Source organism: Triticum aestivum, chromosome 3B (genome assembly GCF_018294505.1).
Source record: "Triticum aestivum cultivar Chinese Spring chromosome 3B, IWGSC CS RefSeq v2.1, whole genome shotgun sequence".
Classification (NCBI taxonomy): Eukaryota; Viridiplantae; Streptophyta; class Magnoliopsida; order Poales; family Poaceae; genus Triticum; species Triticum aestivum.
Genome location: NC_057801.1, coordinates 75,596,884 through 75,617,737, shown reverse-complemented (window position 1 = coordinate 75,617,737; position 20,854 = coordinate 75,596,884). Strand labels below are relative to the sequence as shown.

Genomic DNA, 20,854 nt, shown 5'->3' with positions numbered 1-20,854 from the left:
TTCTGTTTCTCGTTCGACGACGAGTACCGCGCTTACAACTTGATGTGTTGCCACGATATATAACAACATTGGTTCGCCCAGGTTAGGCGCGGCCAGGACCGGATTTGTTGCCAATATGGCCTTTATTTCTTCGAGTCCGGCAGTGGTAGCATCCGTCCACTCGAAGTGTTCGGTGCGCTTGAGGAGGCGATAGAGGGGCAGTGCCTTTTCTCCCAAACGGGAGATGAAGCGGCTTAGAGCCACCATGCATCCAGTCAATTTTTGTATTTGTTTGAGGTCTTTTGGAATATCCAGCTGTGACAGAGCTCGGATCTTGGCTGGGTTTGCTTCAATTCTTCTACCGGATACAATGAAGCCCAGGAGCTTTCTGGCTGGTACGCCAAAAACGCATTTTTCCGGGTTCAGCTTAATGTCATATGCTCGAAGGTTGTCGAATGTGAGCCTCAAATCGTCTACTAGAGTTTCGACGTGTTTGGTTTTGACGACCATGTCGTCTATGTATGCCTCTACTATTTTGCCGATCTGGGTAGCCAGACATGTCTGAATCATGCACTGATATGTTGCGCCAGCGTTTTTGAGTCCGAAGGGCATCGTGTTGAAGCAGAACGGTCCATATGGAGTAATGAATGCCGTTGCGGCTTGGTCCGCCTCCGCCATCTTGATTTGATGGTAGCCGGAGTATGCGTCAAGGAAGCACAATGAATCGTGCCCTGCAGTAGCATCGATTATTTGGGCGATGCGGGGAAGGGGGAAAGGATCCTTTGGGCAGGCCTTGTTGAGGTCTTTAAAATCAACACGTAGGCGCCAGGATTTGTCCTTCTTTGGTACCATTACCAGGTTTGCTAGCCAGTCCGGATGTTTGATGTCTCTGATGAATCCGGCTTCCAATAGTTTGGCTAGCTCCTCTCCCATTGCCTGTCTTTTGGGTTCGGAAAATCGCCGAAGAGCCTGTTTGACTGGCTTGAATCCTTTTAGGATGTTTAGGCTGTGTTCTACCAATCTGCGTATGATTCCTGGCATATGTGAAGGGTGCCAGGCAAAGATGTTCCAATTTTCCCGAAGGAATTCTCGTAGTGCGGCGTCTACATCAGGGTTCAACTGTGCCCCGATGGAGGCCGTCTTTGTTGGGTCCGTTGGATGGACCTGGAATTTAACTATTTCGTCCGCTGGTTCAAAAAAGGTGGACTTGGATCTCTTATCGAGTATCACATCATCCCTGTTCACCGTAGAGCGCAGCGCAGTGAGTTCCTCCGCCGCTAGGGCTTCGGATAGTGCCTCTAGGGCTAATGCGGCTGTCTTGTTTTCGTCGCGGAGTGCTATGTCCGGATCACTGGCAGGGGTGATGGTTCCATTGGGCCCGGGCATTTTAAGCTTCATGTACCCGTAATGGGGTATAGCTTGGAAAATTGTGAATGCCTCTCGTCCTAATAAAGCGTGATATCCGCTGCTGAACAGGGCCACTTGGAACGTGACCTCCTCGGACCTGTAATTGTCCGGCGAGCCGAACACCACATCAAGTGTGATTTTTCCTGTGCAGCGTGCTTCCCGGCTAGGGATTATCCCTCTAAAGGTTGTGCTGCTTCGCTCAATACGGCTCCAGTCTATTTCCATTTTTCGAAGGGTTTCCTCGTAGATGAGGTTTAATCCGCTGCCGCCGTCCATGAGCACTTTCGTAAGACGAAAGCCATCCACTATTGGGATGAGGACCAATGCGGCTGGTGCTCGGGTAGTTCAGAATTTAGGTTCGTCGCTGGCGTTGAAGGTGATAGCCGTGTCGCTCCATGGATTTGTTATTGCTACTTGGTAGACTTCGGCGAGGCTGTGGATCGTTCGTTTCCGCATATTATTTGATGCGAAAGTCTCGAAGACTGTTGATCCCGTACTGGTACTATTGGAGTGGTTCTCCGGGGCTAGAAGCTCTTCGCCACTTTTGGCCACCTGGCGCAGTATCCAACATGCTCGAAGGCTATGTGTTGGAGTGGCGCCCTCTATACTGTGAATTTTACAGGGTCCGCTGAACCATCCCTCCAGTACGGTTCTTTGCCTTTTATGGGGTTTTTGCTTTTTGGTTTTTGTACCGGGTGCCTGAGCATGATGCACCCTTTTGTTTCGGACTAGGGTTGTATTCGGAGCCGGATTGTCCCAAAACTTAGTTTCGGTTTTCCGGAAACTCTCCATCGCACAGTACTTTCGTACTATGGACGCCAGGTCGGCGAAGCGTGTGATTTCACGACGACTTATGGCATTCAAGATTCCCTTGTCCGTGCAGTTACTGCAGAAAATCGAAATTGCGTTTTCCTCACGGCAGTCTTTTATCCTGTCCATAACCAGGAGGAATCTGGCCCAGTAATGATGTACTGTTTCAGCGGGCTCTTGCCGGATTTGAGATAGATCGCATATGTTTGGGTGGGTGGGCGGAATTGAGTCCGGAACCCTGCCCATCTTGAGGCTCAAAGGCCGAATTTTTTTCCGAATTTGGAAGCTTGGATTGCTGGACGTTATCCAACGAGTCTGGTCCGATGCCTGACTTTAGGTTCAGTGCTTGATCGACGTTCGTCCCTCCGCGGGAATCCGGCATGGAGGGTTCGGGAGTCCGGACATAACTAGTTTTCAATACAGAAGAAGAGTCGCCGCGTTGTTCCTCTACCACCGCAACGTGGTGGGTAACCTGGGGAGAGTTAATCTCTCTCAGATCGGTTTTAATCCCAATCTGATTGTAATCTGTAGCGACTCCCAGGGCGGCGACGCGATCCAAGAGCTCGTTTACGGACGAGAGCTCTATTGGATCCAACTGCTCGGCGAATTCCGAGTTGACGTGAAGATTGCTTTTGATGACCCGAGAGGTCATCATCGAAGCGGTGGCCGAACAGGCGGTCATGAGAAAACCACCTAGCCGGATAGTTTGGCCGGCGGCCAAGGCTCCTTTGGCGATGATACCGTCTTTAAAGACGGGAAGAGGCATCCTTCCTGATCGCGACGGCACAGAGGAACTCTTAATGAAAGCACCAATGTCAGTGTCAAAACTGGCGGATCTCGGGTAGGAGGTCCCGAACTGTGCGTCTAGGCGGATGGTAACAGGAGACAAGGGACACGATGTTTTTACCTAGGTTCCGGCCCTCTCGATGGAGGTAAAACCCTACTCCTGCTTGATTAATATTGATGATATGGGTAGTACAAGAGTAGATCTACCACGAGATCAAGGAGGCTAAACCCTAGAAGCTAGCCTATGGTATGATTGTTGTAATGGTTGTTCGCCCTACGGACTAAAACCCTCCGGTTTATATAGACACCGGAGAGGGCTAGGGTTACACAGAGTCGGTTACAATGGTAGGAGATCTACATATCCGTATTGCCAAGCTTGCCTTCCACGCCAAGGAAAGTCCCATCCGGACACGGGACGAAGTCTTCAATCTTGTATCTTCATAGTCTTGGAGTCCGGCCGATGATGATAGTCCGGCTATCTGGACACCCCCTAGTCCAGGACTCCCTCATGAGCCATATCCGCAGGCAGATGTTCATCTATGGTGGTGGCATGTTTTATAAACCCTGGCCAGGGGGAGGAGGAGGAATTGCTGGCGGCGACGATGTAGGTGACCTGCTTGAACGAGTTACTCGTGCGAACGGGATGGTACCCGCTCCGGCGGTAGTACTCCGTGCCTCGTCGTCCGACGTGTAGTCGATGTTGCGCCCGTCCCCTCCTCCACCTCTATGTACTTCTTTGTACACCGCCGTCTCCTCCTCCCTACGGCTCACCGCCGGTGCCTTGGGCATTGCGGGGCGACATTGGGGGGGGGGGCGTGTGGAGAGGCTGGGAGGAGGGCACGGTTGGTGAGGGCGAGATTGGTTTCTTTAAAATTGGTTTTTTGTTTTCTTAAAATCTGTTATTTTGTTTTCTAAAGTAAATTGCACTGGCGTGGTCACAGACGCCTCCTCTTTTGGAAGCCAAATCAAGGCTCATCCTTATTTTTCGAAGCCTAATCAAGGCAACTCTTTATTTTTGATAGTCAAATATAGATGATTCCCTTTTTTGGCAGCCAAATCAACGCCCCTCCATTTTTTGGGAGGAAATATTGAAAAAGTGGCGGCCTGCGTTTTTTAGTTGGGTTTCGTTTTTTAATGTGAGGCAAAAAAATCAAGTTGGAGGGTGAAAGGTGAGGCGAAAAAAACTGCGTAGAGATTTTTTTGAACCGAAATAGAAAACACAGGAAATCATTTAACTGGCGGTACAAGCGAAGGAGGTAAAAAACCTGATTGATTTACGAGCAAAATAGTGTAGAGCAACAATGAAACACAAAAAAAACACAAAAAAGAAAAGGCGTGGTCGGCAGGATTCGAACCTGCGCGGGCAAAGCCCACATGATTTCTAGTCATGCCCGATAACCACTCCGGCACGACCACTGTTTGTGCATACTTCATTTCCAGTTCGAATTAGTTGGCAAGCCCAACCAAAAATGGGATAATGCTGTTCTATCAAAATTAGTTACAGACAGAGCGTCCAGAGATACTCCATGTGCATCAAAATGGAGTGCTGATGAGTAGCGTCGGGTGCGTGAAGTACAGCGTATCCCATGTTTAGCGCGTGAAGTATATCTAGCTAGCCAAAATGCCTGTCAAATTTTGAATCTGGGTCGGATTTGAATACTGCGCCTGACGCCTGTCCTTTTCTCTTCTTGAAGCGAGGACCTTGATGCCTGCCACTGCAGCGGCATCGGCGGCATGCGTGCGCGCGGGAGGGAGGGAGGAGACCGCCGTGTTGACCGTAGCCGCCCATGCCCTTGGCCGCGTCTGGGTGCGCATGGCCATGGCGACTAAATTATTCCGCGAGGACAGACATCGGTCACGGGCTCGCCCCGTCGCACCAACCGTAGGCGCGGCACGTGCCGTGCGCCCCATTGTGTAACCAGCTAGTAGTACTAGCAGGCCTACGCCACTTGCTTCAAAAAAAAAAAACGTTTTACCGTTTTACCCCTATATGGATGTACACTGCGTATACTCTCTTTTTAACATTTTATAAGACGTTTTTAGAGTCCATGGCAATGTCAAAAAAGGAAAAAAAAACTTATATAAATTACAGGAGTGCCTTTTGTACCGTGGAGGATTTCGACTAAAACCTTGAATCTTTGATTTACTTTGAGGTATTTTTCCAACCGACAAGACGGGTTGTTTTCTTTCACCGACGAAGCACCGTCATCCCGTTTCGCATGATAATTGTCAAGCACACTTGTCACACTAACAAGAACATCTAAAAGAAAATCAGAATTTTTACCAAGAGCACATGCTCCCAAGAGCCGAATAAGATTTCCAAAAAAAGCCAGTCTACTTTCCAAGTTTATGTTTCCCTCGAGTTCCTTATGTAAACCATTCATGCCGTGTTGGACCCTTAGAGGCCCTTCTACCATTCAAAATAAAAAGAGTAAAACCCCTAAAAAAAGAGTAAAAGGAGTAAAAGAATTGCGGAGGTTGGTACAATTTTTCAAGCTTCGACTATTACCTGTTGTTTTGTCATCGTCCGTCCGTCGACAGTGAAACTCAGCCGCCATCGACCAGGGTAATGAAAAACATCTCATCGCATACGGACAAAAAAATACGGCTAAGGTATTTCAAATCGAGATTGCGAAAAAGAACGAGTACATTTCCTTTTGCGAACAAAAAAAGGAAGAAAAGCATTTCAAAAGGAATATTTGGGAAAGGGGGCACTTCAAATGAATCAAAAAGAATGAAAGAGTATTTCTAAAGGAACATTTGAACAAAAAATGGGCACTTCAAATGGAGGACGAGTACAAAACTTTGCATAGAGTTTTAGGGTAGCAACTGCCACTCATAGGCGGAGCGTTGCGGATGAAGACGAGGAGCGGTTTGAGTAAAATCCGGCCGCCCCAAAAAGCAAAACAAAACAAAACAAATTTCAAAATCCAAAATCCACACCGCCCATCTCTCACCGGTCTCCACACACAGTTTCAGTCAGTCTCCCCCCTTTCGCTTCCGCTCCCCACCTCGCCGCCGCCGCCGCCGCCATGGCGGTTTCGTACCATCTCCTCCTCCTCCCGGCCGTCCTTCTCCTCCTCGTCCTCCCGCTCGCCTCCTCCTCCTCCGCCGCCGGCGACCACGCGGCCCTCCTCGCGCTCAAGGGCGCCGTCACCGGCGACCCCGCCTCCGTCCTCTCCGCCTGGTCCTCCTCCGACCCCGACCACTGCCATTGGCGCGGGGTCACCTGCCACCCCGCCTCCTCGGCCGTCGCCGCCATCGACCTCCCCGCGGCCTCGCTCTCCGGCGCCCTCCCCGCGCTCCTCCCCCCGCGCCTCCTCCGCCTCGACCTCTCCGGCAACAACTTCTCCGGCCCCATCCCCGCCGCCTTCCTCGCGTCCCCGACCCTCCGCGCCCTCAATCTCACCTCCAACCGCCTCTCGGGGCCCATACCCTTCCCGCCCTCCTCCAACTCCTCCTCCTCCTCGCCGCCCTGCCCCGCCCTCGCCCACCTCCGCCTCGCCGGCAACTTCCTCGTCGGCGAAATCCCCTCCGCGGTGGCCCAATGCCGCAGCCTCCGCGTCATCGACGTCTCCCGCAACGTCCTCGAGGGCGCCGTCCCGCGCGCCCTCGGCCGCCTCGCCGCCCTCCGCGTCCTCGACGTCTCCCGCAACAGCCTCACCGACAGGATCCCCCCGGAGCTCGGCAACTGCCGGGACCTCGCCGTGCTCGTGCTCACCAACCTCACTTCGTCGCCTGGGGACCAGCCGGAGTTCAACGCCTTCCTCGGCGGGCTGCCTCCGGAGGTGGTCACCAACCCAGCGCTGGAGATTCTCTGGGCACCAAGGGCCAACTTCGACGGCCGGCTGCCGAGGTACAGGAACGGTTCCTGCCGCCTCCGGGCGGTCAACCTTGGGCAGAACTATATTGGTGGTCCAGTGCCGAAATGGCTTGGGGAGTGTGGGGACTTGGCATTTCTTGATCTGAGCTCCAACAGCTTGGAGGGTTCCATGCCTGCTGAGTTGAGGATAGGATGCATGAGATACCTCAATGTCAGCCAGAACTTACTGTCAGGGCCGCTCCTTTCGCCAGTGGAGGGCAAATGCTCAAGCCCTTTGATCGATGATGATGATGTAATTCAGTACTATGAGGGATTGGTTGGGATTGCGTTGATCAGTAACCCTTTTGGGTCTGTGCTTGGGGACATTGGCAATGCCGCTCTCCATGATTTCAGTAACAATGGCTTTAGCGGGGTGTTGCCATCTCTTAACTTGCATCTGGTTGGAAATTACTCTTATGGCTTGCTGCTCAACGGCAATATGTTCAACAGCACGCTTTCTGGTGGGTTTTTCAGATTTTGCAAGGCCGCAAGTGGGGTAGCAGTCAATTTGAGTGGCAATCAGTTGTCAGGCAGTCTTGATATGCTGTCAAGCTGTACATCTCTTCAAAGTTTCGAGGCTGGCTACAACAAGTTCAATGGGTCAATATCTCCTGGAATTGGTGACCTGCATTTGCTGCGTGTCCTGGTCTTGAGGGCAAACAATTTATCAGGCGAGATCCCTGTGCGGTTTGGTGATTTGGCTGCTCTGGAGGTTCTGGATTTATCAAAAAATTCTGTGGCAGGTATCCTGCCGTCACATTTAGCTGATGCATCGCGCCTTAAAGTAGTGATGCTGGACCACAACAGGCTCTCAGGAAGCATCCCTCCCAGTTTCAGTGAACTGGCTCAACTGTCGGTTTTTGATGTCTCGTTCAACAACCTATCAGGTGACATTCCCTATCTAAGGCACTCTGCTGATTGCGGTTTCTTTGTTGGCAATCCCCTGCTGTCCCGGTGTCTGGGTCCAAATGCATCTGCACCACCATCAGTATCAACCGATCACCAGAAATGGACTCAAAGATTGGGTGGCCACATGACCAAATCCAAGTATCTGGTGGTGATTATAGCTGCGTCTGCAACTGCTCTAGTGTCTTTTGTTGTTGCAGTCCTCATCTTCTTTGTGTGTGAGAGAAGGAAAAGAGCAAAAATTGAAAATTTTAAGAAGAAAATGGTAGTAACATTTGCTGATGCCCCTGCTGAGATTAATTATGACAGCATTATCCAAGCAACAAGTAACTTCAGTATCCAGAACCTGATTGGTACCGGTGGTTTTGGTGCTACCTACAAGGCTGAGCTGGCTCCTGGTTATCTTGTAGCAGTGAAGAGGCTAGCCATGGGGCGTTTCCAAGGCCTCCAGCAGTTTGATGCAGAAATCGCAACTCTAGGAAGAATTCGGCACAAGAATCTCGTTACACTTATTGGGTACCACATTGGAGAATCAGACACTTTCCTGATCTACAACTATCTCCCCGGTGGCAACCTTGAGAGCTTTATACATGAGATGGGTAGCAGACAGGTTTCGTGGGCTGAGGTTTACACCATAGCCATGGATGTTGCACAGGCCCTGGCTTTCCTTCATGGCTCCTGCACACCACGAATCATTCATCGAGACATCAAACCTAGCAATATTCTGCTGGATGAGGATCTGAATGCGTACTTGTCAGATTTTGGTTTGGCGAGATTAATGGAAGTTACACAAACTCATGCCACAACTGATGTTGCTGGGACCTTTGGCTATGTCGCACCTGAATATGCGACCACCTGCAGAGTCTCTGACAAGTCTGACGTCTACAGTTTTGGTGTTGTCCTTCTAGAGTTGATGTCAGGCAAGAGGTCTTTGGATCCCTCGTTCTCACAGTTTGGCGATGGTTTTATGATCGTATCATGGGGAAGGATGCTGATGCAGGAAGAGCGCACCAGTGAATTCTTCTCTCCGGGACTATGGGATACATCGCCAAAGGACAGATTGACTGAGATGCTAAAGATCGCTATATCGTGCACCTCAGAGTCACTAGCCGTTCGGCTGTCAATGAGGCAGGTTGCAGCAAGGTTGAAGCAACTGAGGAATGAACACTGAACGGTCAGCAGTTTGAAGATGATTCTTCTTGTGTCATTCAGTGGTCTCTTTGGGTTCACCGTTGAGGTATGGATTTTCTTCTTTGTTTCGTGTCCTTTTTAGTGTTCCTTCTAGTCATCTTATTCCCCCCATGTGCATATTTTTACCAAATATTAAAAGGAGGATCAGTTTCAATAACTGGAATGACTGAACATACCTTCTTCATACTGAACAGCTGTTATTTAAATAAAAAATGTTATCTGTAAACTTATTATCCAATAGTCAAGTTTAGATTGGTACTTCCTGGTCATTGAAACTGGTGGCATGCCTGCTGGAATCAGAACATCTAGTGCTGTTTGGTTGAAATTATCGTGTTTTGGAAACAAAACAAAACAAAACTCATCCACCTACCAGATTGACTCCTTGCTTGTATCGTGCATGCTATTGATGCTAGTTTGGCCGCAGATATTCAGCTGAGCAGAATTTGTTTGCCTTGAGTTGCATCACCAAACACTAATCTTTGTTTTCCTTTCCATTTCAGTTTTGGCTGCGAATATTCATCTTTGAGAAGACAAATCAAAGTTGAGGTGATATCGGATTTCAATCAAGAGCGGTTAATTAATTCTAGATCAATTGTCAAGATCTGTAGCATCTTTTTGTTGTTGGTGAGATCTTTATCTTAACTGTATATAGTTGCAAGTAGTTCTAGCAGAGATAACTTGTGTTGGCTCTAAACCGAACGGCGTTATAATGATTTTTCACTAGCGTGGGCTGCTGCGGCGCTGTGCTCCGTCATTTGAAAATGATGATCAAATTGCTTCCGCGTTGAAATTAGTCCACAATTTAATCCAATTGAAATTTGGTTGCGAAAAAACTAGGTTCTGTTCAAGTAGTATTTCATTCATTCACTTGTGGTCGGACACCACCGAGACCTCCACCTTGCTGCTGTTGCCGCCGGCGGTGGTCGGCGGCGGCGTTCTGTACTTGTAAATGCTGGCGAAGTAGAGGAAGACGGCGAAGTTGACCGTGCTGAGCACGGCCAGCAGCCAGTAGAGGTAGTCGAACCTCCCCACGTTGATGTTCTGCGCCACCCACGACGGCCTCCCGCTCCGGATGTCGCCGGTGGCCGCGTCGACGGCGTTGTTGAGCGCCGTGGCCATGAAGCAGCCCATCCCGCCGGCGACGGCCGCGTACGCCGACCCCACGCTGCGCATGGCGTCGGGCGCCTCCTGGTAGAGGAACTCGATGAGGCCCACGAGGCAGAACACCTCGGCGATCCCGATGAGGCAGTACTGGATGAGCAGCCAGTAGGCGCTCAGCCCCGGCATCGGCGACAGGAACAGGCCCAGGTACCCGTGCTCCACCGCGTACCGCCGCCGGTACCGCTCAAAGGCGCCGGCCCAGGCCACGGAGAGGATGGAGAAGACGAGGCCCAGGCCGACCCGCTGCAGCTGCGACGCGCCGTGCGGGTGGCCGGTGATGCGCCGGGCCAGCGGCGCGAAGGTCTGGTAGTAGAGCGCCAGCACCAGGAAGATGGCCAGGCAGGGGAACACCGGCATGCAGGTCACCGGGAGGTGCACAGCGCCGGCGAGGAGCCCGGTGTTGAGCGTGTACGCCTGCTGCACCGACAGCGTCAGGAACTCGGTGAGCACCACGCTCAGCATCACCGTGCACGCCGGCACCGGCAGCAGCCGCACCAGGATCTTCACCTCCTCCACCTGCGTCACCGTGCACAGCCGCCACGGGTCCTCCTCCTCTCCCTCCAGGTCGTCGAGCCGGAGCGCTGCCTTGTCGAGCCACCGGAAGTCGTCGGTGTGCTCGATCTTGCCGCTGCCGCGGATGGCCGACTTGGCCCCGGCCACCTCGTAGAGCCCCACGTACCCGCCGTCGCCGAAGTCGGCGCCCCGCTTCCGGAAGGCGGCGACCAGCACCTGCGCCACCCTGGTCAGCGGGCTGCCCCCGGGCGCCTTGTGCCGGTACAGCGGCGTCCCCGCGAAGAAGAGCGCGTTGGAGGCGCCCATGGCGAGCGCCAGCGCGCCGAACGCGGCGGCCCAGCCGCGGTGCATCTGGATGTACACCACGAGCGTGAAGGCGGCGATGGCGCCCACCGTGACGGCGAGGTAGAAGAGGTTGAAGAAGCGGTCGAGCCGGCGCTTGTAGCCCGCGCTCCGGTCGTCGAACTGGTCGGCCCCGAACGAGGACACGCAGGGCCGGATCCCCGCGGCGCCGAAGGCCGTGACGTAGAGGGCCGTGTAGAGGTACGCCATCTGCCACCGCTGGGCCGACGCGCAGCCGCCGAGCAGCATGGCGAGCTTGTCGCACCCCTCCTGCCCCGGCACGAGCGCCGGGAGCGTGGCGCAGAGCGTGAGCGCGATGAGGCCGAGCAGGTAGAGCGTGGTGAAGGCGGCGATGGTCCAGTAGCGGCCGAGGTAGGCGTCGGCGAGGAAGCCGCCGAGCACGGAGGAGGCCTGGGAGATGCCGAGGAAGTTGTTGACGGCGTTGGCGGAGGCGGCGAAGGGGAGGTGCATGACCTTGAACATGAAGACCACCATGTTGACGCTGAGGCCGTAGTAGGCCATCCGCTCCGCCGTCTCGTTGCCGAAGATGAAGAAGGCCGCCACCCAGCCGCCCGTGCGCGGCAGGTCGCGCTCCGGGATCGGCAAGCCCCGGATGTCCAGCGGCGTCGTGCCCACCGCGGCGGCGGAGGAGGTCGCGCCGTAGAAGCGGCGGCGCTCGTCGCTCTCCAGGAAGTGGGAGCCGAGCTTCTTGCGCTGCAGCGAGAGCGAGCTCGCGAGCGGCGCCGGGGACTTGATCTCCTTGGCCTTGTTGCGCGGCGGTGTAAGTGTTGGCTCCTCCATCACGGCGGCTACAATTCAGTCGATTCGGTGGAGAGGTCTCTGCCATGGAGACGGGAGCGGGGATTTATGGCGGAGGGAGGAGGGTGGCAACGAGAAAAGAAGGAGGTAGTTAATGGCAGCATTAGAGCATCTCCAATAGCCGCGCTATAGCGCCGCGCGCAAAAAACCTGTTAGCGCGCGCGCTGCGGCTGGTTTTGCGCGCCCGCCTGCGCCGGCTCCAGCAGCCGCGCTGAAACGCAGCGCGCGCGCGCTGCTCCAGAGCAGCGCGCTAAAATGCAGCGCGCGCGCCGGGCATTTTGCATATATGGGCATATGGATATTTTGGACAAAAATGAACATGTAAAAATTTGACACAAACAAGTTGATGAATAAAAGTTCATGCCCACAAGTTCATTAAAATCATGCCAACAAGTTCATCCAACCAAGTTCAAATGCAAACTAAAAGTTCAAGACATGAAGACACATCAATCTTCATCTTCCTCTTCTTCGTCTTCGTCCTCATCTTCCGAAGACGACTCTTCCGCCTCCGAAGATGAACCTTCCTCCCTATCCTCATCACGCACCGCATCACGCATCGCATCATGTGAATCTTCGACGGTGGTGGCCGGAGGTGCACCCATACCTCCCATGAGAGAAGCAAAACTCATGCCTCCCATGGCGGCCATAGCGTCGGAGGGCGCTCCAAAGCCACCCATGCCTCCCATGGCGGTCGGAGGTGTACCCATGCCTCCCATGGCGGCCATAGCGTCGGAAGGTGCTCCAAAGCCACCCATGCCTCCCATGGCGGTCGGAGGTGCACCCATGCCTCCCATGCCTCCAAAGCCACCAATGCCTCCCATGGCGGCCGGAGGTGCACCCATGCCTCCCATGCCTCCAAAGCCACCCATGCCTCCCATGGCGGCCGGAGGTGCACCCATGCCTCCCATGCGTCCAAAGCCACCCATGCCTCCCATGGCGGCGAGGCCATCGCCACCCATTGCACGAACCAAGGCTCTTTTTCGGATCAAGACTTCTTGTTGGGCAAGATTGACATACTCCTTTTGCGCCGCATTGAGGTTAGATGTGTCCATGAAGAACAAGTGCTTCTCCCATTCCAACAACTTAGCTCGCTCCTCGTTGCTCACTTTCCTCTCCTCCAAAGTCACCTTTCTCTCCTCGGCCGCCATCCTTCTCTCCTCGGTCGCCAACCTCCTCTCCTCGGCCACGGCATCTTGGGTCCTTGCCATTTTCCTCACCTCATTCGCTTCGACACTTGCCTTCACAATAGCTTTCATAGCATTTTTGAGCTCATCATCTCCTTTCTTCTTCTTCTTGTCGGTTTTGTCTTTCTTGCACCCATCCGGTCGTTTTGGCTTCGAGTATGAAACCGAGTTGGGTGTGGGGCTTCTCTTGCCGTCATCACTTGATGCATCCTCCTCCTCCTCCTCATCATTCATCTCAATTGCTCGCTTCCGTTTGTTGCTCAAATGCAAATCCTTCAAACCATCACGCTTCTTCCATTTCTCATCATCCTTTAACACTTCATAGCAATGAGGCAAGGTAAATATCCGGCCTTTCTTGATCTTCCCCTTCTTGGTTGTCCTTGTCTCATTTTTGAACAAGTTTTGTGCAATGTTGAACTACAAGAAAAACAAAACAAGTTAGCACTTCGGTCACCAAAAACAAGTATGATGAACATATATGAGATGCCACTTACTCGATCATCCTCATTTGTGCCACTTGGGTTAATCTTGTCCACCGACTTTTGCGCGGCCGCCCACTTTTGACAATCCGAGTTGATTGTCGACCATCGGGACCGAAGTGATCTCTCGGAGCGGTAAATTCCACTCTTGTTGTGAGCATTATAGCGTTCTGTCATTCGCCCCCAATACGCATCTCTACTTTGATCACCTTCAATGGATGGATCCTTGGAGACATGCAAATAAGTGTTGCATAGTAACTTGTCATCGGTGGTGGAGTAATTGCCCGCTCTTCCTCTCGGCGCCTCGACAATTCCCTCACCCTCCTCGTCCACCTCAAACTCATGGTCTTCGAAATGGATGTCATTGGTTTGAGACCAATGCGAATTGTTGGACCCAACACCCATAGTGGACATGTATGCATCATCGTTGAGACTACAATTTTTTTGAACAATGTAAATAAGCTATCTATATGTAAAATGATGATGCATTGAAAAAATAAGAAGAAAAAAATACTTGGAAATTTTTTCACCTTGGGGGCATTTCGTCGAACACTTGGTGCGCGTCGGCGGCCGGCTCAACGAGTGAGCTCGCCGGCGCTTCGGGCGCCGCCGCGGCCGTCGAACGCCCTGCAAGCTTTTTCCCCCTCGCCATGCCGGAGCCATCCGCCGCCTTGTTCTTCTTCGCGGATGTTTTGCCCTTCTTCGTCCGCGCCGCATTGGGTACTTTCTTCGACGGTGCGGCGGCGGCACGGGATGGCGCCGGCACCGTAGTCATCCGCGGCGGCAAGAAGAGGCTGCGCGCGAGGCCGACGCTCGGCGGAGCACCGGCGGCGGCGACGCCCGCGCTCGCCGCGCTAGGGTTTCCGGCGGCGGCGGCGGCGGCGGCGGGGGGGTCGCGGATGTACAACGGGGTGAGCGGGGTGCCGGTGTGCGCGTTCATGGCGGGGGGCAGGGCGCCGGCGCCGGCGCGTGCGGGGCGTAGGACGAGGAGAGGGCGAGAGTGCGGGCGCGAGCGCTCGAGTGTGCCGCGCGCTGTAGCTGGCGCTCCAAATACACCGCGCGCATAAGCGGTTTTGACCGCGCGCCCAACCCGGTATCGCGCGCGCGCGGTTTTTGCGCGCCCGCTGGAGCGAGCCGCCGCGTAGCGCGCGTGCTAAAATGGCATTTTTTGCAGCACGGTGCTCGTTTAGCGCGGCTGTTGGAGATGCTCTTAAGCCTGCTTGACAAGGACGATGCATGGTGTTGGTGGCACGCCACGCTTCTTCAAGTTGAAGTTGAAGGGGACCTCGCCTCGCCTCGCCTCGCCCGTTGGAAGTTAGAGGTGGAACGAGGGAAGTGCCGTCAGTCCATGAAGCGGCTGTGCAGTAACTAAACTTGAGGGTTCACTCACACCATGGCCATGAGCCAGCCCATGAAATGAATGAATGAATGGAAGCTGCCTCAGGAGCAGGAAGCTCACATGAGGCCGTACCTACGTGGTCGTTTACTATGAAGCCGGTTAAACAAATCAGTAGAAATACACGTACTAGTAGCAGCGCGCACACGGACAGAGAGGTGCAGGACCGAGCTGACAGAGTAGATTACTAGAGATAGCATGCACGCGTGCTCCAACCACCGCACCGCACTCACCACGGCGAGGCTAACAACGACACCTGGCCACTACAATCTACGTAAACAACGATATCCAACCTCACCACGATCGACAGCACGGCAGCACGCACGTAGGTACGTAGCTTGTTCATGATCCATGCTAGTACCACTGCTAATTCAAAAGCAGCATCCACCACTGAAATCAAATGAAAATCACACGCAGTACGTAATAGCAGGAGTACGTACACTATAGCTGCAGTGAAGTGATAATGGATCGGTGGATGACTCAGACTGGATGGTACCAGTAGTAAGTAGTACGTGGTACTGCTATTAAACAACCGGTACGTAGCGTGGTACACTCATCAGTTATGTGTTACTGCCAATTGGGATGGATGGATCCAACTGAATCCGCGACATGAATGGATGAATGGTGGGAATGGTGGGAATGGTGGGCAGAGGCAGGGGAGATCGTTCGCGGACAGCCTCAACCTTGAATGCCCTGCCTGTCTTTGCCAGCGCTCCATCTTCCAGAGCGCGACGCCGTCGGCGGGAGCTTTGGATTGAATTCGGCGCGTCGTCTGCCACCGGTGTACCAACGGCCAACGGTCCTTTCATGTAGCCAACAACTGTAGTACGTACACAAGTTATTTCTCAAGGAGGAATATTCAATGAAGCCTCACACCAACCATATCTACATATCTTTCAGCTGAAACTCTGCTTGCATGCATACCCTGCTTCATACCTCTGCCTCTGCCTCACAGCAAACGAGAGATTCTGCTGGTGGCTGACCCTGTCAGCCAATGCGTAGGAGTAGTTAGTAGTATGAATGTACTATACAATATCATCTCCTTTTATCCATTTTAATGACAAGTATTTTCGGACGGAGGGCGTAATAGATAACAAAGAAACACAGTGCGAGGAGGAGGATGATAGCTTGAACTTGCTGATTGATCCTGACTGACAGTGACAAACACGAACTTAGTCGTGTTCGCAACTGCATGCAAACACTGGAGTGGAGCACTTGAAAGCAAAACGCACAACAAACTCTGTTAATTAATGATCGTTTTTGTGGACAGGCCACGAGCATCGTCTCCTCTCCATTGTCTTGATCCATCACGCGGATACTACACTATATATATTCTTCTCTATTGTTCTTGTTGAATGTCTTCTTAAACTACTCGTGGGCCACATAGTGTTGCCTTTCTTTCTTGTCGGTACGGCCTAGCCATTTACCTCAATCATACAAAGATTACATATTATGTATGAATAAGTGGGGGCAGGGCAGAGATATATGAAAATAACACCACTGACGACTCAAATCACATTGACAAGTGAGTCCTGATTATTCCGACAGCAGCGAGTGAACTAATATAATACTAGTGGATTCGATCTCCCTTGGTAACACATAATAATTGTACTAAGTGCGTACTGCTGAATTTGCAACATGAACCAGTGAATGCGAGGGAGATTATTTGAGGACAGCCCTTCAATGCCCTCCCTCTATTGGCAATGCTCCATTTCCGATCGGATCCGGACAGGACCGGCGGGAAATTTGAATTGAATCCTGCGCGGCGTCTCGTCTACTGTTTTACTTCCTCTGCTCGGGTTACTGAACTCTCTCGTATTATTATTTTTGTGTCAACATTTGACAATAGATTTGACTGGAAGACAGAAATTGTATACCACAAAAAAAAACTCCCTTCGTCCCTAATATAAGGCTAACTTGCAAAAACGTCTTATATTATACTCCCTCCGTCCAAAAAATATGTAACTAAAGATTAGAAAAAGTTGAGTCACTTATTTTGAAACGGAGGAAAAACTTACGAAATATTGGACACGAATTTGGTGAACATGGGTGCGCGCACACCCTTTATGAATAGTAAAATCAAAAAAGTGCTAGAAAAAAATAAAAAAATCTGAACTTATTTTTGTAATATACATAGTCAACCGGTATACTCGCATATGAAGTTTCACGAAGAAATCACATCCGTGGTAATCTGGGCAAAAATGACAAAATCAAAGCTATATAAAAAACACTGTTTAATGAATAGTATGGTTGCATTTGTATCTTCTTCACTAAGAATACCATGGGTGTCGATACATCGTGAAACTTCACACGCGAGTAGAATGATCGACTAAGCTAGTTAACACCACCTATGTTTGCAAATTAATAGTGCAGTAGAGGGAGTGCTTGGAAGCAAAATGCACAACAAACTCCACTTATTACGCTTGGCTTACTGAAAAAAAAAGCGGCTGGTTTTCTGCACATGCCGGACTCTATCAGGCGCCGATGCACAGTGCGAGAGGATTGCTCTGGAGATTCCTCCATGATTAAGACAGGTAGTTAATCATGCACGTACGATCTGCAAACAGTCCAGAAGTGTGAGTACTCCTACGTGAAATGAAAGCAATACTATCTCGCAGAGACAAACTTTTTCTCTAGAAAGTCTCTCAACAAACTATAATGGCTGGTTACTCCTGCTGTCCTGCATATGTTTAGCATTCGTACGAGTAGTAGCCACCAGTCCCATTTTTTGCGGACAAGTCACGAGCAAGCATAGGTTGGCATCATTTTCGTTGTCTTCACTCATCACTCAGATGACAAACAAAAAACATTCATACACGGCACGACCTTAACAAATAATCTACTATGAAAATGCGGGCATATTCCACTACTGTGCATGCATGATTTGTTACGCAAACTAGGGACTTGTCGTTGCGCTCTTTTTTCCCTAAAGAATACAACTCTGATAGGATCGCCAGCAAATGACTCCGGCAGGTTTCCGCTAATTGCTGGCTCTGTCCGGCAATGCGTGCCATAATTTGTTTCCTTCTCTGCGGTTGTTAGGGCATCTCCAACTACGACCCGCAAATATCAATTTTGGGCCGCCGAAGCCGGAGCGGATTTTCAGCACACCCGAACCCAATAGAGGTATTTTGCCAATAAATTGCACTCATAGCGGGAAAAAAAAAATCTCACGTACGTGTTAGAAAATGGATACAAATATGAGTGTAATTTTAGAACTTACAACATGACTGTATAACTGTAACTTACACTGTCCATGGTCACTTTCTGACTTTTGCATACGTTACATAAAGTCATGTTTAAGTTTCAAATAATGGATCCGCATACATATGCCGATTTTTTCATAATTTGTCAAACTTGGGAATTTCTGTTTTATTTTTTGGGAAATTTCAGAATAGGGACCATAAATAGATGAGCATTTTTCATGTCAACATATGCCTTTAGAAGCTCTTAATTCACATTGTAAAAAACACACTATAAACAGGAATGCAAGCATATGGCTATTCATTTGTACCCATGGAATAAAGCTCAAATATCAGTAGGAGGAAAAAGCCAAGACGTGGTCCCTGGACCCTCCTCTGCCACCATCGCCTTGAACGGCAAGGGCGAGACGGTCCCCTGGCGCACATTGTACATGCCCGAGCACAGGCTCCAACTATGATCACACTGGTGACGCTCGCACAGAAAGTAGACGCAGTCTTCTCGAGCTCCGACGTATGGGCCACCGGCTGGAAGCGACTCGGAGCAGCCTTGGCTGAGGAAGAGAGCACGTCCCGTCAATGTATCGACTTTTCTCCAGCGTCCACCGCCGCTGCACAGGTCCGCAGCCTCGGATACATCGAAAATAGGCTGCTTGAACAAGCTTGGGAGCTTAGGACTGCGGTCTCTCCTTTCCTTCACCATCAACAGCCGATCGCCCGATGCGACCAGGTAGCGGTGCACGATGCCGGTGTAGCCTTGGTCGTCGTCGTCCACTGGCGTGCGGAGGACGCGTTGTAGGGCGACATGCTTGTCGTCGATGATGTCCAGGACGTAAAGATGGATGGTGCCCGCAGGTGTTCCGACGAGGGCGTAGAGCTTGTCTTGGAAGAGCGCGACGTCCGCCATGGCACGTGAAACGCTGGGCATGGAGGGCACCCACCGGATGTCCACGGTCGCCGTGGAGCGGCGCCTGCGGATACAGACCATGTTGTTGCATTGGGTCTCGGGATAGTATGCTCTTTTGACGGTGATAATGTGATCAGGCATCATAACCACCTTGCGGACGTTGTAGTCCCAGGGAATCCGGATGGGTTGAGGACTGAGGCACGCGGGGTGGATGTGTTGAGCGCCGGTCGTCTCCCGGGAGAAGGGGTTCAGCAGGGAGCACGTGTAGTTGCTATGCACGAGGAAGAGCATGCCGCCGGTGGACATGCGGCGGCAGACGTCGTCGGGGACGGGGATGCGGTGGACGGCGCCGTCGGGGAGGCTGAGCAAGGTGCCGTCGGGTTGTAGGATCCAAGGGAGCAGCGGTGGCAGCGGAGGTTGTAGGTGCGCGGCGGCGCGCCACAGGCGGCAGACTGCGCGGAGGCGCACACGGTCGGCGTGGGATGGCATGCGCTGGAGCACGAGGGCCAGTAGCTCCGGTTGGAGGTCCTGCCATGGTGGACGGCGCTCACTGATGGTGGAGGTGGAGGTGGACGCGGATGCCTTCACCATCGAGTTCTAATTTCTATCCCCCTGGACCCTGGTCTTGCCGTCTTGGCTTGATTATCTATGGAGCCGGGAGTTTGATCCGAGCACGGATGCAAAGATTTCCTTTGGACTCCTACCAAAACATCTACTCTAATTAGTAGTAACTAGCACATATGTCCGTGCGTTGTAACGGGAGAGACATATTTTTGTGAGAAGCAACAGGAAAGATAATTGATGTGTTGTCCAAAAAAAGGGTCTCCACAATAGTATGCGACAGAGAAGGAGTTATGGTCTTCTCGATGTACATGTATGACACGGGAAATCTCAATAGTGGTGGCGTTTGTTGGATTGGTGGCGAGCACCCAACTCATACGTTTTTTCCTCCGGGTCTGCCTCTATCTTTGGGTTGTGCCTGCCTCCTCATTTGGTGGCTGCGCGGCAACCTTTGGGACACGGTTCCTTCGACCACTCTATCCCACGACGGCGTAACCTGATGGATAATTAATTGCAACGCATCAATCCCATTTCATTAGCATGATTAGGCATGAATATCCCTTCTTTTTGAGGGTTCATTCTCTTTGATTATTTTAGTGCTCAAGTGCCTATCATTTTGCTCTAATTAAACCAAACAACATATTCTCTTTTATTGGCATGTGCCCACAATTTCTTTCATTTGTAGTCAACCAACATAGAATGACCATGCAGCGCCAACCAATGGCCAGTACGAATATTTAAGAAAATACTATAGCATAATATTAGAAATATTTTTTAACTTGTTTTAAACATTCAATATAAATATGAATTGGCGAATATCTTGGAAACGTGAACAATTTTTTAAATGCCAAAAGATGCGACAATTGTTTTTAGGAAAATCCAATATTTTTGGAAAAACACAAAAAAAGAAACATTAATATTTTTTAAATTCAAAAACAAAAGATGCGACAATTGTTTTTAGGAAAATCCAATATTTTTGAAAAAACACAAAAAAATAAACATTAATATTTTTGAAATTCAAAAACAATATTTTGAAAACATGGTAATTTTATAAAAAACAAATATTTGTGAATTTTTTTATCTTTTTAAAAGGGGAACATTCAAAAAACATTAGAAAATATTTTCTTAGACAAAAATATTACTTTAGATTTGTGAACATGTCACCAAAACAGGAATAGTTTTATATATGGAACAATTTGTAAAATGCAGTTTATTAAAAAATATCTAAGAATTTTTTTAAAACACAATAAAAAATAAAAATGAGAAAATTTCAACACATTATTTTTTTTAAGTTTCGAACATTTTTCAAATCCGAAACAAAATTTTGAACTCTAACCATTTTTTGAATATT

General features: G+C 50.9%; 2 protein-coding genes and 1 non-coding gene across 3 annotated transcripts; 1 reads left to right on the top strand and 2 right to left on the bottom strand.

The window, feature by feature from the left end:
• Nucleotides 1-4,316: 4,316 nt before the first annotated feature.
• Nucleotides 4,317-4,398, bottom strand: TRNAS-AGA (transfer RNA serine (anticodon AGA)). Its single transcript has one exon. It is a non-coding gene; the product is annotated as a tRNA-Ser (tRNA).
• Nucleotides 4,399-5,903: 1,505 nt separating this feature from the next.
• Nucleotides 5,904-9,664, top strand: LOC123068688 (LRR receptor-like serine/threonine-protein kinase RPK2). The gene is made up of 2 exons (XM_044491308.1): nucleotides 5,904-8,987; nucleotides 9,442-9,664. Exon 1 carries the CDS (start codon nucleotides 6,015-6,017, stop codon nucleotides 8,919-8,921), a length of 2,907 nt encoding a protein of 968 aa, XP_044347243.1. The 5' UTR covers nucleotides 5,904-6,014; the 3' UTR covers nucleotides 8,922-8,987; nucleotides 9,442-9,664.
• A 31-nt stretch (nucleotides 9,665-9,695) lies between these two features.
• LOC123068689 (protein NRT1/ PTR FAMILY 6.1) lies at nucleotides 9,696-11,957 on the bottom strand. Its single transcript, XM_044491309.1, has one exon. The coding sequence runs from the start codon at nucleotides 11,756-11,758 to the stop codon at nucleotides 9,806-9,808; it is 1,953 nt and encodes a 650-aa protein (XP_044347244.1). The 5' UTR covers nucleotides 11,759-11,957; the 3' UTR covers nucleotides 9,696-9,805.
• Nucleotides 11,958-20,854: the final 8,897 nt, after the last annotated feature.

Coding starts and splice junctions, on each gene's coding strand:
- LOC123068689 (XM_044491309.1), bottom strand. CDS start 11,758: ATGGAGGAGCCAACACTTACACCGCCGCGCAACAAGGCCAAGGAGATC.
- LOC123068688 (XM_044491308.1), top strand. CDS start 6,015: ATGGCGGTTTCGTACCATCTCCTCCTCCTCCCGGCCGTCCTTCTCCTC.